The sequence below is a fragment of the Rhinolophus sinicus genome, linkage group LG07, assembly GCF_036562045.2.
Source record: "Rhinolophus sinicus isolate RSC01 linkage group LG07, ASM3656204v1, whole genome shotgun sequence".
Taxonomy (NCBI): Eukaryota; Metazoa; Chordata; class Mammalia; order Chiroptera; family Rhinolophidae; genus Rhinolophus; species Rhinolophus sinicus.
This window is the reverse complement of record NC_133757.1, coordinates 100,739,560-100,755,913: the sequence shown is the minus strand read 5'-3', so window position 1 is coordinate 100,755,913 and position 16,354 is coordinate 100,739,560. Positions and strand designations below refer to the sequence as shown.

General features: G+C 44.1%; 1 protein-coding gene across 8 annotated transcripts in view; it reads left to right on the top strand.

Moving 5' to 3' along the window:
* Positions 1-16,354, top strand: part of FNIP2 (folliculin interacting protein 2) — a 116,962-nt gene that overhangs the window by 79,410 nt on the left and 21,198 nt on the right. For all 8 annotated transcript variants that reach the window (XR_012498164.1, XR_012498163.1, XM_019733170.2 and 5 more), the window contains 6 exons: positions 655-856; positions 1,177-1,265; positions 3,190-3,336; positions 3,455-3,624; positions 9,720-10,992; positions 11,902-12,058. Coding sequence is in view for 6 of the 8 variants with exons in the window: in XM_019733170.2 (XP_019588729.2) it covers positions 655-856; positions 1,177-1,265; positions 3,190-3,336; positions 3,455-3,624; positions 9,720-10,992; positions 11,902-12,058 (2,038 nt within the window). In the remaining 2 variants the exon portion in view is untranslated. The remainder of the gene's footprint in view (positions 1-654; positions 857-1,176; positions 1,266-3,189; positions 3,337-3,454; positions 3,625-9,719; positions 10,993-11,901; positions 12,059-16,354) is intronic.

Genomic DNA, 16,354 nt, shown 5'->3' with positions numbered 1-16,354 from the left:
ATGATTTTCTTATCATAGAAGCAGTCTCTTGAAAGAATCTTAAGTGTTTTGAGGATTTGACTGTTCCAGAAGAGAGGTGGGGCTTTCTGCTCGGGGTATTTCCCAGAGAGCTTATCAGTCACAGGATGTAATCTGAGCATTTATAGGAATCACTGCATCTGATGGGAATAGTCTTGGGAAAGTGAACCTCAGCTATCAGTAAGCGTCCAAACATGCCCTGGGTGAAGTGGAATACCACACAGCATCCTTTCTCTTCCCGCGTTCTAACGGTGTCTATCAACCAGAACAAAGGGCCCATGTTTTAAGTGAACAGATGTTTCACACCCCTTCCTAAAGACCACCAATCTGATGCAAAATAGTCCAAGGGAAAGGGGCAAAGGATATAACAAGGGGTCATTTGAAATTACTTTCAGTTTTCATTTGTTTCTTTTCAGGTTAGGATAATACTGTGTAACAAGCTGATAGTTTTATTTTTCATGACAGAGAATTACAGAAGAGAAAGAACTAGAGGTAGAGAAAGTCTTCTTAGTGTAGACTCGGAGTGTTTTGGATCGGCTGTCTGCATGCCGTCCCCCCACCCCCACTCCCAGCATTAGTTTACCTGCAGTGTGATACACTGATGCAGCTCTCTCTCCAAACTTACTTTTCCTCTAGATCAACTGATGAGACGTTCAGCTTGGCTGAAGAAACCTGCAGTTCTAATCCTGCCCTAGTCCGGAGAAAGAAAATCGCCATAAGCATCATCTTCTCCCTGTGTGAGAAAGAAGAAGCCCAGAGGGATTTCCAGGACTTCTTTTTTTCCCATTTTCCCCTGTTTGAGTCGCACATGAACAGACTGAAGAGTGCAATCGAAAAGGTAATGTGAAGGTAATCCAGTGTCACATAGCGATGTGATAGTGGGGCTTTAAAGATGGTAGAATCGCTCTGTCTAGGCATCAGATCACGTTCCTAGAGAACATAAATCATCTGCAGCTGTGGTGGGTCCTTGGGCACATGGGTACCAGATATCAGATCCTGCATTGCTTAGGAAAGGCACTTACTGCTTCCTGATGGCTTTAGTCATTCCCACCTCGAATGTTTTGATTACAATATTGTCTTTTATTAATAAAGCCCAGTAGATAATTATAAAGCACTTTCTTCTCAGAGAGTAATTTGGCTCGTTTCTCCTCAATGAAGGCCATGATCTCCTGTAGGAAGATAGCAGAATCAAATCTCCGCGTCCAGTTTTATGTCAGCCGTCTGATGGAAGCCCTGGGAGAATTCAGGTACATTCACATCGTTTGTCAGATCCAATGGGGGAAGTTTATGAGCAGCAGTAGTGGTGGCAGCCATGAATCTCAGGACATATAAAGACCATGACTTGGAAGAATTAGGGGGCAACTCCTTCCTTCAAGATGGAAACTAAGACCAAAGAAGGAAGAACTTAAGTCACCCAGTACTGAGTAGTCCTCACGAGTGCCTGGCAGATAGTCCTTGATGCGATTGTTTTTAACAGGGTGAATGGAGAAAACTAATATTCAGGTGTCTCTTATAAGCCTGTTCATTATTTCCTGTCATCCTCACAAAAGCCCTGAGAGGAAGCACTATTGCCCCCATTCTAAAGATGTGGAAACAAGTTCAAAGATACTTGTCCAGAGCATAGATGGAGAGAGTATATCTGTTGGAGAGATACACCTTCCCGTTTGCCAGGACCATCCTGGTTTATGCTCAGCGTCCTCCCGTAAGTGTCCTGGCCCGGACAGTATATGCTCACCCTAGCGTGCCTTCATTGTTAGTTTCTAACTGATGGTCTTTGTATTGTGGACACGCAATTTCTAGCGTTCTTGCCCCTAATGTCTGGGTGGAAAGGTAACCTACTTTGGGTAGCAGTGGGATTCTCTCACTGGCTGATCTGGGATTGTTGCACCATTTTAGAGCCAATTTCTCAGAGGCCAGGAATCCGAAGGTACAGAAACAGAAGGCCTCACTCACTGTGTACATAGAGAGGTTTTGTTCTTACTTCAGCAGCCCAGCCCTCCAGAAATGGTGACAAAGTGTTAGCGCTTGAAGACCTTAGTTGTAGTCAGTGGATCCCAGTTGCATGTGACCATACTCGCCATTGCTACCTAACTCAGCAAATGCTCTATTTGTCGCCAAGGTGAAATCCTGCTGTGTCTCAATTATTTCATGCATACAGCTGGAAAGTCAAGTCAGAATATGTCCATCTGTCTTCAGTTGGAAGAGTGAATGTGTTTTAAATTCAGAAATAGCAGTGGAGATCCCAAGCTAAGTTAGTGTACTCTTTGGAAGAACACTTGTGAGTCGTAGAGCTTAGAGTGGAGCCCTTGGCACCAGGCGTCGGGAGACCTGCATTCTCATCCTGACCTTGTCATTCAGTGTTTGTATGCCCTACGCAAGTAACACAACTTCTCTAGGCTTCATTTTCTTAATCTGTAAAGTGATAGAACGAGACTAGTCCGTTTCTGTAATAGCTTACAATATTACGAATTTGATTCTGTTAGTCCATATAAAAACTCCCTCTCTCTCTCTCTCTGTCTCTCTCTCTGTCTGTCTGTCTCTCTCTCTGTCTGTCTGTCTCTCTCTCTCTCTCTCTCTCTCTCTCTCTCTCTATATATATATATATATATATATATATATATATATATATATATATATATATATATATAGTGGAGAAGAGCCATTTATGTATTTTTTTCATCTCAAATGAATTAGGGTGCTTTGAATAAATAATGACTGACCAGAAATTGGGAGAATTGTGATGCCCCTTCACATTTTCAGTATAGCGTATACTTCATCTCTTCCTTTATTTATTTACCATAAAAGTGGGCATAAATTCTGACAGAAGGCATTGTGAAAATTGTTTCGGAAATGAATATTGTGTATCAAGTGTTGGTATACCTTTTCTGTAAAGGGTCTCTGTCCTAGCTACTCGATTATACCATTGTGAAAAAGCAGCAACAGATAATATGTAAGCAAACGAGCGTAGCTGTGTTCTAGTAAAACTTTATTTACAAAAAAGGTGGCAGTTGGATTTGGCCTGTGGGTCAGTTTGCTGGCCCCTGTTTTATATTCTGCTTGAATCCCTTGAGCCCAACATAGATCCGGATTTTTATCGTCTTACTCCTTTATATAAAGATTATCCAGAACAGTGTTTGTGACAGTTTGGTGTGTCCCTCCTCTTTTCCGTAGAGGGACTATCTGGAACTTATATTCTGTTCCAAGGATAGCAGAACCCGTATGGCTCACCATGATGTCCAGCACTTTGGAAAAAACCCAGCTCTGCCAGCGCTTTCTCAAGGAATTTACACTTCTGATAGAACAGATCAACAAAAACCAGTAAGTTTTGACTCTGCAGAGCCTGGTACGCAAATTCTGCAGCCAGTGTATGTTCTGTCTACAGCATGCCTCTTGCTGCGTTGACTTACCTAGTTGTGTTTTCTCCCATTTCTCTCAGGTTTTTTGCTGCCTTACTGACTGCAGTGTTAACCTACCACCTGGCCTGGGTACCAACAGTCATGCCTGTCGATCACCCTCCCATTAGAGCCTTCGCAGAGAAACGTACCTCTCAGTCAGTGAACACGCTGGCCAAAACCCATCCGTACAATCCTCTCTGGGCACAGCTGGGTGAGTACCTGCGTTGACTAGTCAGAGACTATATGGGATGGAAAAGGAAAAAGGCTGGAATTTCCAGTTGATATTAGCTATCCAACCCGGTAATGTAGGCAGAGGAGATTGGCCCACGGATTCTAATTGTAAGGCCACCACCACCTTCCTCTTCTTCCCCTGCCAGCAGCTTTGTCCTCCTCCTTTGAACGCTGTGGAGGTAATCCGTCTTCCCACCCCATGCAGCAGTTCACCCTGGGGCAGGGGTTCTTAGCCTCGACATTTGCGACTCCAGATCAGGTCACGCTTAGTTGGGGGTCGGTGGAGGGAGCAGTGCTGTGATGGCAGGATGGTTAGCAGCCTCCCTGACCTCCGTTCACTGGCTGCCAGTGAAAACCCCCCTCTGACGTTGTGACGAACACAATTTCTCCAAGCACTGCTGAGTGTCCAGTGGGGGACGAGCCCTCCTGGCTGAGAACCACGGCCCTAGAAGATGGACTGGATTGGAGAAAAATCAAACAAAAAAGAAAGGAACACACTAGAATTTCACAACCTTTTTCATTTTAGCTTAAGTCAGAAACCTTATCTTTATCTACACTGCTTCCTTGCGGTTAGTTGGATGGCATTTATTTCCTCAAAGCTGTGTAGGTGTCAGTATAGGCCTCTAGTGCTCTGGCATAGTTGAGTACAGAGTTTGGAACTGAAGAGATCGATTTTGTGTATTTGGGTTCACGTGGAGGAGAGGTATACACTAGGACCTCTCACTTACGAAACGTTTAAAGTGACAGATGGAAATTTGCACACTCGCTTTGTCCCAGACCCTGTGTTAGATGCCAGGGATATGGAGTTGAATAACATGCGCTCTTTAGCCTCAGAAAGCTATCTGCTTCATGAGGAGGCAGATTTGTATTCAAATGTCAGGATACCCTGATTACTCCTTTGACGGGGGCATGCAAAAAGGACATAGGAGAGAGACTGTATAGTGTGGAGGCTAAGAGCATGGGCAGCAGAGCCAGGCAGCCTCGATCAGATCTAGTCTCCATGGGCACATGATTTAATCTCTCTGGGCCTCAGTTTCTTCATCTGTACAATGGGGTGAAAATAGTTCAGGGTTGCTGTGGGAATTGAATTAGTTCTGCATAAAGCACCTTTGTTACGGATGCAGCTAATGAGAATATTAACATTGGAAGGGCACCGAGAGATAGAGTGAGGGTGATGGAGGAGCTTTTCAGGGAAGGCATACTTGAGGAAGTGTTCAAATGGCATTTTCCAGAAAAAGAATCACAAACTGAGGAAAAGCACGCCAATCTTAGAAAACAGCATGTTATAATAACAGTAGTGGAAGCTGTCACTGTGAGCCAAGCACTGTTTTAAGTGCTTTTACATGTTATTAATTAGATTTTCATTCCAAAGCCTCTTACAATTGCCCTTATTTTATAGATAATAAAGGTGTCTTGCCCTTGTTCCCAGGGTCTTGAGATGTGTAAGAAAGAGAACACCTCTCTCACTGTCAGGGGGATAACAGGTGCAAGTTAAATGACTTAATAAAGAATTTAGGGTTGTTAACATGGACTTAGTACAATCCATCAGTACTAAGCTCAGAGTACCTGGCTCACTCTGGGTCATCGCTTCTTCCTGGAGAGGACAGAGCATTACTGTTCTTGTTATGGAACAATAGTCTCGAACAAAGGTAGATCATTGAGTGGTGAAGGTAAGGGGGCTGGATATTAAGAAAACGTTGTGTTTCATGCTGCCAGGTCACTCACTTAAAAACAATGCTAGTTGAGCACTGTGCATTTAATTAGATAAATGTATTTATAATTAGGCATGCTTCTCATTGAAATTTAACTAATTGAGAGCCATTAATTCCCTGTGTTGAGCATAACAAGGCAAAGTCCCTTCCTGTGGGCTGACAGTCCCTTTTCAAAGAAGATCGTGTGTCATTGAGTCTCCCATCCTCCCTCCCCCAAACAACCCAGCAGTGCCTGCTGTTGACAAGAGTGGTGTGAGGAGGGGATGAGGCCTGGCACAGAGTGCTGTGATAACTTTGTAAAGCCAAGTGTAAGTGGTGAGTTCCCCCTATTACAGGAGATTGAAGGGCTTCAATAATTTGACAGGGGAAGACAGTTTTCCAGTTACTATTTTCATGAACTATTTACCAAGTCACAGTAAACAGTAAAATATCAATTGCTAGGAATGTGCCCTGATGCAGCTGTCATTTTAATCCAGGTTCCTGAGTAATAGAAAAGATTCTATCTTTAATTACCTCAAAGGCATATCCGAGAGCTTGCCAGGACAGGTACCACGTCGTGCCCACTTCGGCGTGATTTCTCGGCATCCCAGAGAAAGAAGAGAAGCTGCAAGCAGCAAGCCCTTTCACACTCTCCCGGGCTTGCTTTCAGGAGTTGAGCCATCCCCACCTCTGCCTAACACATGCTGTCTACATATGGGTTTTCCAAAGTGTGGATAACCACACATTAGTGGGTTCAAGAAACCATGTTTAGTGGGTCAAAAAAGGCATTTAGAAGGTACAATAGAATAGACAATATCGAAGTAACACATACACGTTTTGTAAAATGTTTGTTTCAGAGGGAGTGTGAGGTTGGGATGGATATATGAAGTTTGAAAGCCCCTTTCATCACTGATTGAAGGAGTTATATATGGGTTTCTTTTTGACCCTAACGACCTCAAGGATTTATGGATATGAAAAGTAGTTTTTCACCTCAAAAAATAAAAGTTTAGGATCACCGGTTTAAATTAATACAAGTAAAAGAGCCTGCAATTTCTTCATTTTTTTCCTCCAAAAGTTTAAATTGTGTTTTTCAGAATGCAGTGGAATTAGACTACAAATCAATAAACTACATGATAAGGAAAAAGTTCCCACCTGCTAAGAAATTAAACAACCACATTTAAATAACCCACAAGCCAAACAGTACTTCACAAGAGACAGTACAAGGAGTTTGAACTAAATGATAATAAACATACAATGAATTCCAATGTGTAGGATTAGGATTACAGTGTTGAAAGGAGATTTCACAGCGTACACACATTTATTAGAATGTAATCAATGAATAAGTGGTCCTTTAAGACACTTAGTTTCTCTCCTTATTAATTTTCTCTGTTTCTCCCTCTGTCTGCCTTTGTTTCTCCATCTCCACAGCCCCCCACCTCTCTCACTCTCTCACTTTACCATCCCCTCTTTACAATGATCCTGAATTCTCTCAGCTTCTCACCTCACTCTCTAGCCCCCCTTTCTTACGCTGTCCTTTTTCTAGTTTCTGTTCCATCTTTTCACTGTTCCCCAGTATCTTCTTTCTTTCCCGCTTCCTGTTTTCCTCTCTCTGCTTTCCTCACCTCTCCTCCCCACTCTGCTTCTCGCTGATTCTCTACCGTAGTTTTGCACCTCTGCTCCCATCGCTTTCTTCGTTCCTCTCTTAATCCTTCTGTCTGTTCTTCCCCTCTTCCTTCTCTGGTCCCCTCTTTCTGTTCCTCTGCGCACTCTTGTCCCCCGTCTCTAGTGTCCGTTCTGTGTCTCTCTGCTGGTTTCCTTCCCCTGAGCTCTCCTCTCACCCTGACGTCCCCTCACCCCTTCCTGCTTCCACGTGCTCTGTCTCCAGCCTTTCTCTTTTTACCACCACCACCACCCTTGTTTTTTCTGTCTCCTATTTTTTCTCTTTTTCTTACATTTAAGTTTGTATTTTATTTTAAATTGTGGTTTAAAAAAGGCACATAACATAACATTTATCACCTTAACCATTTCTAAGTGTGCAATTCAGCCATGGTTAAGTCTGTTCATATTGTTGTGCAACCTGCCTTCACTTTATGAAGTTATACTCATGAGAACAAAAGCATCTACTCTAAAATTAGTCACTTTATCAATCTGGGACTCAAAAATTTGCCTTCAAGTTCCAGTTCCAGTAAATCTTTAATATTACAGGTCTATTATTTTAATGATGCATTATTATTATTTTAAAAAGTTGGACCGTAAAGGCGTTGTTTCCACACACACTGCTCTCGTTACTTTATAGTTTAAATTATTATAGATTGTATTTTAATAGCCTCCCTTTGTTTTACTTTTTCCGTGTATGCCTTAGTTATTAAAATGTACAATACCAAATGCATTGCTCAAAAATAACATTGTCATTCTGACCGGCCCTTTCTTCTTTGGTTTCTTTATGCTGGAGTTCTGATATGTCCTGCTTATCTTCTTTATTATTAGGTTGGTGCAAAAGTAATTGCGGTTTCTGCAGTTATTTTTAACCTTGTAAACTGCAGTTACTCTTGCATCAACCCAATAACTTTGAAAGTGTCCCATGAAGTCCTGACATAACTGTAATACCCTGCAGCAGTGGGCAGATGTAGGGAAGGAGCAATGACAAGTTCTTAGTCAAGAACGTTTTCTCAAACAGAACTACTTGTCCTAGCAGCAGACTACAATTCTGACTTATTCTTTTGAATTCTTGGATGATTTCTTAGTTGCAAAAGCCTTGAAGATGAGGCCCTATTAGCTTGTAATCCAGTCTGTTTAGAGAGAGGATTGTTTGCTGTCATCTCTGTCCTGCGCTTTAAACATTCTCAGGTGCAGTCGCCTCACTCTGGGGAACACTCCAGAGGAGGGACTTCCTGGGGGCTCCCAAAACTTTTTCCTTAATCTTCATCTGTCAGTTTCATTAGTTTTATCCACTACATGCCCTTATTCGTGCCTTCCCTTCTTTCTCTAGCTGCGTTCCCCAGACGGGTTCTAACTTCCTGAGCTCTTATTTACAACTGTTACCATGCATCTCTTTTAGTTAGTGTCTTTTCACGTTTTGATTTATTCTAACATTTTGCTTATTTCCGTAATGGTTTCTAACTCAGGGTTGGTTATGCAGAGATGTAAACGAGATAAATCCATGTAAAACACTTAGCACTGTGCCTGTACAATCTATAAACGTTGGCTTTTTGTTGTAATTGTCATTATTATTATAAAAGTATCAAATATATAACTGATCAAATGTAATAGTAAGGTCATCAAATGCAATAATTTTAATAGTTAGGCACTTGACCAATACGTTTCATGAAAAGCTTGTACTGATGGGTTTGTTGACACATTTGCCCTTCATCTTCCACCTTTAAGCCAAACGTTCATGGTTCATTAGCCAGTTTTTAATCAACTTGTCAGAATATAACTTACGTGACGTATTTTTTACGGTAGAATTTTCATGTAAAGTAGTAAAACTATTCAGATTTATTCATATTCAGAATCATATTATTCATGACTAAGTGATTTTCTTCTTGTTAATCAAATTGGTTCTACTGTGTGTGTGTGTGTGTGTGTGTGTGTGTGTATAATTCTGAGCAGGCCATTTCATTAAGTATTTTGAACTGATTCACTGTACTTTGGTTCAGAGATCCCTGAATGTGGATCTCACCCCAAGGCCTATTGTCCAGGGGTGCTTCTAAAAAAGTCGCATCATTCTAGTTGCCAAGATACAATATTTGATTTGATCACATATTCAGGTCTCTGGCTTTAGCTTTCCTTGTGGGGAGGGAGGAGTTGGCCAGCTAGTGAGCTTTGTGGGGAGACCTAAGCAGTACAGCGAGGGGAGTGTACACCAGTGCTGGCCCCTGCGCCAAGAGCAGCGCGCCAAAGCCTGTGTCAGGCCTTTCCAGGCAGACTTTCCACTACGATGTTTCCCTGAAAGTAAGACCTAGCCAGACAATCAGCTCTAATGCATCTTTTGGAGCAAAAATTAATATAAGACCCGGTCGTATATAAGACTGGGTCTTATATTATAGTAAAATATTATTATACTATCTTATCTTATCTTATCTTATCTTATCTTATCTTATACCCGGTCTTATAGCAAAATAAGACCGGGTCTTGTATTAATTTTTGCCCCAAAAGACGCATTAGAGCTGATTGTCTGGCTAGGTCTTGTTTTCGTGGAAACACGGTATACGGGCAAAACTAAAACAGTTATTCCCAGGAATTACTTCTTTGCTTCAATCAGGTGTGTGAAGAAGTGATTCTAGTTTGGGAATATAAGTCACCTGTTTTACTCTTGTGAAGGCTGATATATCCAAGCCATGCTCACTGCAGACGACCTTGTCTTTGTGTCCACTTTGCTCTGTAGGCGACCTCTATGGAGCCATTGGCTCTCCCGTGAGGCTCACTCGCACCGTGGTTGTGGGGAAGCAGAAGGATTTGGTCCAGCGCATTCTGTATGTCCTGACCTACTTTCTCCGTTGCTCTGAGCTGCAAGAGAACCAGTTGACCTGGAGTGGGAACCACGGAGAAGGTGACCAGGTGTTGAATGGGAGCAGCATCACGACAGCCTTGGAGAGGGGAGAGGTGGAGGAGTCCGAGTACGTGGTGGTCACCGTGAGAAGTGAGCCTGCTCTCCTCCCACCCATGCTGGCTGAGGAGAGGAGCCCCGGGCCCGAGGGGTCGGCTGGGACCCGAGAGGGCGCTGATAGTAGAGACCCGTGTTCCAAACCTGATGAAGGAAGCAAGAGTTCTGTGGCCTGCAGCCTGGGACACCAGGAGCCAGCACTGGACAGCTCGTGGAAACCTCAAGACGCATTTTGTGGGGAGGAAGAAAGTCGAAAAGAGCTACCCCGAGGTGGCTGTTCCAGGCTCGCCAGTTGTGACAGTTTGGGGGCAGGACTGAAGGTCAGTGAGGAGCTGAAAGGGGAGGTGCCTAGGAAGCTGCCTGACCGGTCAGCAGCCTGGCCTTGCCCTGACAGACGTTCCCAGGAGAAGGTCACTTTCCAGATTGGAAGCTCCGCATCTCCAGAGTCGGACTTTGAAAGCCGCAGCCGGAAAATGGAGGAGCGGCTGACGGCCTGCAGACAATATCCAGAGTTAGGTTGTTGTCCCTCAGCTGAGCCCAGAGTGGCTGCTGACGTGGCCCAGGACCAGCAGGTTTCTAGGTGCTCCTTCCCACCTGGCTTCCACAAGAGTGTTTGCCGTCCTCAGGATCCATCATCTGAGGGGGTTGAGGGTGAATTTGACAGGGGTTACGCTGAGGACAGAGGCATCAGAACCCAGGAAGCGGCAGGGGCTGCCGGGCAGCTCGGCCAAGCTGCCGACTCGCTTGTACCTGACGCCCGTGTGGCAGGGACTGGACAGAGAGCGCTGGAGGCCGAGGAAGGACCTTTGCTAGAACCTGCCCCGGGCAGGTGTGTACAGCAGGACTCAGGTGTCTCAGTCTCTGCAGATGTCCCCTGTGGGGACGCCGAACGGAAGGACGACTTCAGGACTGAAGGAGACATTCCCAGAAATGAAAGTTCTGACAGCGCTCTTGGGGACAGTGACGACGAAGCATGTGCCTCAGCCTCGTTGAATCTAGGTCACAGCGGCGACCTGCCTGACGGGTCCTTGGAAGTGGAGCTGCCTCTGCCAAGGTAATACTAGCAGGCTGGGAAGCAGAGGGAACTAACCAGGTTCAAATACTGTTTTCCTCACCTCACAGCATGATCATGTCAGCTGTTGCTGGCTATTTTACACACACAGTTTTGTTTGTTTTTTTCCTCCTCGCGTATTAGAAGTGTTATCAAACCGATACAAACGGTTTCCAGCCTGCCTTTTCTCCAAGGACGACCACTGGCTGAGTGCATCTGGGCTTTCTGAGCAGGGAGGTGACTGGGGGCCTTTGCAACTTCTGTGACATTTGGGGGGAAGCTATGGGGGGTAGTGGGAGCAGGGAGTTTAATTTTCTGTCATCTGGATGGAAGCTGGTGGCTGGCACAGATGCCTCGCCTTGAAGGCGGTGGGTTATGCTGGCTGGGCGGCTCCTCTCCTGCGGTCGGAGCAGCGGGAAGTGGCTGGGAAGCAACACCTTCCTTAGCGCTCCATCAGGTCGATTATCTGGTCTGTGATGACTGGAAGCAGAAACTAGAGACGTCTTCTGTCCTGTTGCACTGGCGTGGGCGCCAGCCATGCAGATGTGTCAGTTCCTATAGCCAGGGTTTGGCAAGTGCGCCCCCCCCCCCCCCCCCAGCAGACTTTTTCTTTCTTCACTCTTCACTTCACACACTGCCTGGAGGATGTTCCATATGAGACACAAAACAAACTTGTAACCAACCATTAAAATACTATTTTTTCCTCCCCTTCCATTTCAAACAACAGCTCCTGCCCCTCTTCCAACTCCCTCCCTTTTCCCACACCAATGATCTGCTTACCAGAGCTCTGGTGAAATGGACCACCCAGAATCTCTTTTTCTTACCTGTGTCGTTGGCGTTTTTGTTCCCAGGGTGACACAGAAAGGAAGCCCATTTTTGATTGTGTATTCTAACAGATCGATATTGTTTTAGGTCTCAGATCATCAGCAACCCGAATGTCAGAAACTTTGGCCGCTCCCTTCTGGCAGGTTACTGCCCCACATATATGCCTGACCTGGTGCTTCATGGGACCAGCAGTGATGAGAGGCTGAAGCAGTGTCTGCCGGCTGACCTGGTCCACACAGTCCGGGTAAGTGATCCCCGCTTGGAGCCTCCAGCTGCTGACAGCGTGTCACCAGGATCCTGGCTGGCGACAGGTGTTTAGACTGTTTTACACTGAAGAGAGTGCGGTGAAGGGATTGTTTACAGAGACGTGGGCAGGATTGCAGGAACCGACAAGGGCTGGTGAAGCACCCAGGGATTAGCGGAGGCTGGAAGCTGTGAGCACGACAGCAGAGCTGTGCAGAGCCGCAGCTGGAAGAGCTGCCAGAGCACTGAGGAGGCTGGGGGGGCTAGCCCCCTGATGTCTCTGTCCCCCACCACTGGGCCCAGCTGGAAGCCAGAGAGCAGGGTCCTAGCTGATGCACATGCAGTGCTGCTGCCCACAGAGGTCAACCTCCTGGGGCCTGCGCAGGACCGAGAAGGGCAAAGAGTGGGTCTTGGGGGTGGGGGGGTGGGAGCGAGCACGTAGGCTGGGCAAACCAAATAAACAGCACAGATGGTGGCACTTAGATGGCATCACAGGGACGATCCAAGAGATGTCACATGTGGTTCGCTTTTTATCTGATCTTTTACAAGTTCCTAAAAGTAATTTATTCTAACTGATTTGTCATTATGTTCACTTTGATGGCTGCATGAGGATGACTGTATAAAGATTAACAAGTCTTACTGGAAAATTGCCTTGTGGCTGCCGCTAAGTGCTTTTCTGCTATCTGCAGCGTGACAGGAACTGAGCAGTGAAGGCAACTCTGTCAGTCTGATGGGCCTGTTTTTAATTGAGCTGCTATTGGGCAGATGTGCTTTGGAAACATATTGCATCTGGTGCAATAGGGAAAGTCCTCATGGCATTAAGACAATTGAAACTGGGTTTGTTGTCTACCTCCTCACCCATCAAGTGTTTTTCTGGGAGGTGAAACCGGCATTGCATGTTATCTTTGGCCTTGAGCATCTCCTCTGTGAAGACTAAACATATATCAGACTCAGGCTAAACAGGCTGAAGATTTGTCTGAAATGGGAAGAAAAGCTCAGTAGTGATGCAGATGGCCTCATAGCCCCCCTGGACGGGGAGGGAGAAGACTCGAGGGAAGGTACTCTGAAGCTGGAAAGCCAGCCCAGTGGCCGCGTTAGTCCCCAACATTCCTCACCCGGCCCTACTTTGTGGTTGGACACCAGCCCTCACCAAGGTATTCCTGGAATGAAGCTGTGAAATTGCTCTTGTCTCTATAAGGAATGTCGTAACATTTTATTTTCATAGTTGTCATGAACACTGCACACTTTATCATTTCGGAGGTCTATCCATCAGTGACCTTCGAATAAGAACAATGCCCTCGCTGTATGATACTCTCTTTCTAGGTTGTCTGAAACCATGTATGGAGCTTCCATGACTTGAGAGACTCGCATACATCTGTGGCCATCTGCAGCATTAAGACAGGAAATTACAGGCTCTCCTTTCCTTTTCTGTCAGCACCTCATGTTTATATCCATAGATGCAAAAGCTGGGAGTTTTTCTCTCTGCTCTGCTGGCGGTTTGATTTGTGAGATCATTGGTATTGCTTGTTGAGCCTTCTTCCGTGAAGCCCGGTGTTCTGCTTCTGACAGAGGTTCCAGGAGAGCGCGTGTGAACTAACGGGGTTGTCTTCAGTGCCATGAATCCTACCGACTTGGGGGTGTTGTCTAAATGGCCCAGACTTGCTCACTGACCACTGTGGAAATGTAATCAATTGACTAATAGCTCTCCTTGAATTTATCTGCCAAACCATTCATGACATTTTTTATATTTTCCCGTAGGCTGACAAGTTCTGAATTTTGTGGGTGAGGTTTTCATGGTGACCATCTAGCTCTGTAATTCTTATATACTTGAAAAAACAAAATGATGTTTCCTCTGTTTATACTCTTAAAGATTTTTCCTTTCCTTTTAAAAGGAGTGTTTTCATACTGTAGCTTTTCTCTTTAGACTATGCAATCACCCTGAGAGACCGACATGTATTAAGCATAATAACCTATATTGTGTCAAATTGTGGGTACATCCAAGTGCAGCCATGCATGGGTGTTAATAGGGAATTATGAAGGGTTCATAAAAATATCTTCAGAACTTTAATACATTTAGAATGTATCCAATTAACATTAGTGGATTTCTAATTTCACTTGGCACATTCATCGTAATGAATTTTGCTTTTGAAGTAGTGTTGCATTTCAACTGCCTCTCAGACTGGGACTCTGGTCTATGGGAGTGTTTAAATAAATAATAATTTTTTTTAAAAGGCCATCTACAAATATTTGTTGAAAAATAATTTTTTTAACATTACATTGAATTTACTGCTCTATAAAGCCTAGTAATTATTTAAATTCTTGAGTAGGTTGCCAGCGAAAGAAGCAAAGATCCAAGAAGAAGTAGATGGCCAGAGTTAGAGCAGAAATAATAGCTTTTTCAGGAAGAGAAGATTTGGATCAATTGCTTTATCATAACTTGCTTTCAAAAACCTTTATTTTGGGGATGATAATACTTTTTAGTGTTCATGCTTCATTGGGCTTTGTTATTCCTAATTGTATTTAGAGGAGGATTTTTGATAACTGTTTAAAAGCATTTGACTTAAGTTATTGATCTATTTTCTAGATGATACACTCTGTCTTACGTAAACGGGCACTTTCATAACCACAGTGGACCTGTTTGTGGGGCTTCTTCCCTCACTGAGGGATTGCTTCCTGGAGCTTCCATACTAAGGATTTCTCTTTATACATTTCCTTATTCTAGTCTCTTATGAAAGAAACATGTATTAACTTCATTTCATGTATTTCCATTTTTATTACTGGCTTTCGCATGTTAAGATGTGGTCTTTAAATGTTTAAACATGTGTTCTTGTTTAATCCATGTACTCCCTCTTTTCTGTCATTTGAACTGTTTCTCTGCCTCCTAACATATAGATTACACAGCTGCCTTAAATTAGGCTAAAGTAATATTTAGTTTCATTTTTTTCCTGCCACATCTAAATGTGCATTCTTTCCTCTGTTTTCCTTCTGACTTTCAATGGTAAAGTAAGAGAGAGAGCCAGCTTCGCTGTGTACCTGTGACCTCAAGTAGCTTTTTCTCTCTTCTTTTTTCCTCTTGTGTGTTTGCCCATGAATACTGCTGACCGGGCAGTGTCAAGAGTGTGAAATTATGGGTCAGTGGAGGGTGGTGGCGGAGCACTGGCTTAGCACTGATACTCATTTGCTGATACTCAAGTAAATCAATTGGCATCGCTAAGCCTCAGAGAAATGTACTTAGAGGAACAGATGAAATATAACCCAGTGGTTAAGAGTTTGGCTTCTGAAGACCGACAAACCTGAGTTTGAATCATGGCTCACCCCTTAGTGGCTTCGTGGCCTTAGGCAAGTTCCTTTGATTTTCTGAGTGTCAGTTTCATCTTGTATAAAATGAACAGTATTTATAGGTCTGGTTTGAAGACTCTGTGAGATAATGCATATCAAGTGTTTAGCACAGTGCCTGGCACATTACTAAATGCCCAACAACTGTTAGCTATTAAAATAATATATGATAAAGTGCTTTGTAGATGAGTTTCCCGGGAAACTCCTGTTGGAGATGGCAGAACAGAACCCATGCACATATCTGTTCAGGGCTGAAATTGTCCCCTTTCCCTTTGCCTGTGGTATTTATGACAAGGGGCAGGCCGGGCAGTTCTAACTCTGCAGGGTACGGTCATCAGTCCCAAAATTAACATCACTTTTTAATGTTTTTTTTAAAAAGACTGTGTTCCAGGGCTTCAGGCGTTTTGCAGAATAATTTATGAAATGAAGTAACAGTTGGATATGGCAGCCTCTTTCATTTAATTTTAAGAGGAACAGCAGATTGACTCCAGAAATACCATGTGGAAATCAGTAGCACAGATAAAGAGCTTTGCTGAAAGCCTGGCTGTGATATATGCTCATGAATGCCTAATTAAGCCAAGCAGTGTAATCAACCAGGAAGACCACAAAAGAACAGTAAGGCACATCGAGTGATAAATCATCGCTTAAGTAACACAGAGAGCATTCAGCGCCGCAGGTCAACAACAACCTTAAAATCAATAGTGTGGCGAAAGAAGCATCTGTGAGGACAAATCCGCTCTTTTAGAACACCTCTTGTTGCTTTCATTTCCCTGTGTAGGGTACCGAGCCTGACCACCCAGTTGTGGGCCTGTAGCACTATCATACTGTTGAGTGAAACCTCTGTGTGCGTGTGTGTGTGTGTGTGTGTGTCTGTGTAGCACATGTATTCATGGACATGTGGAAGCATACATACTGAATTATGATGGTATTGCTTATTGTGAATTGTGATTTTAAAATATGT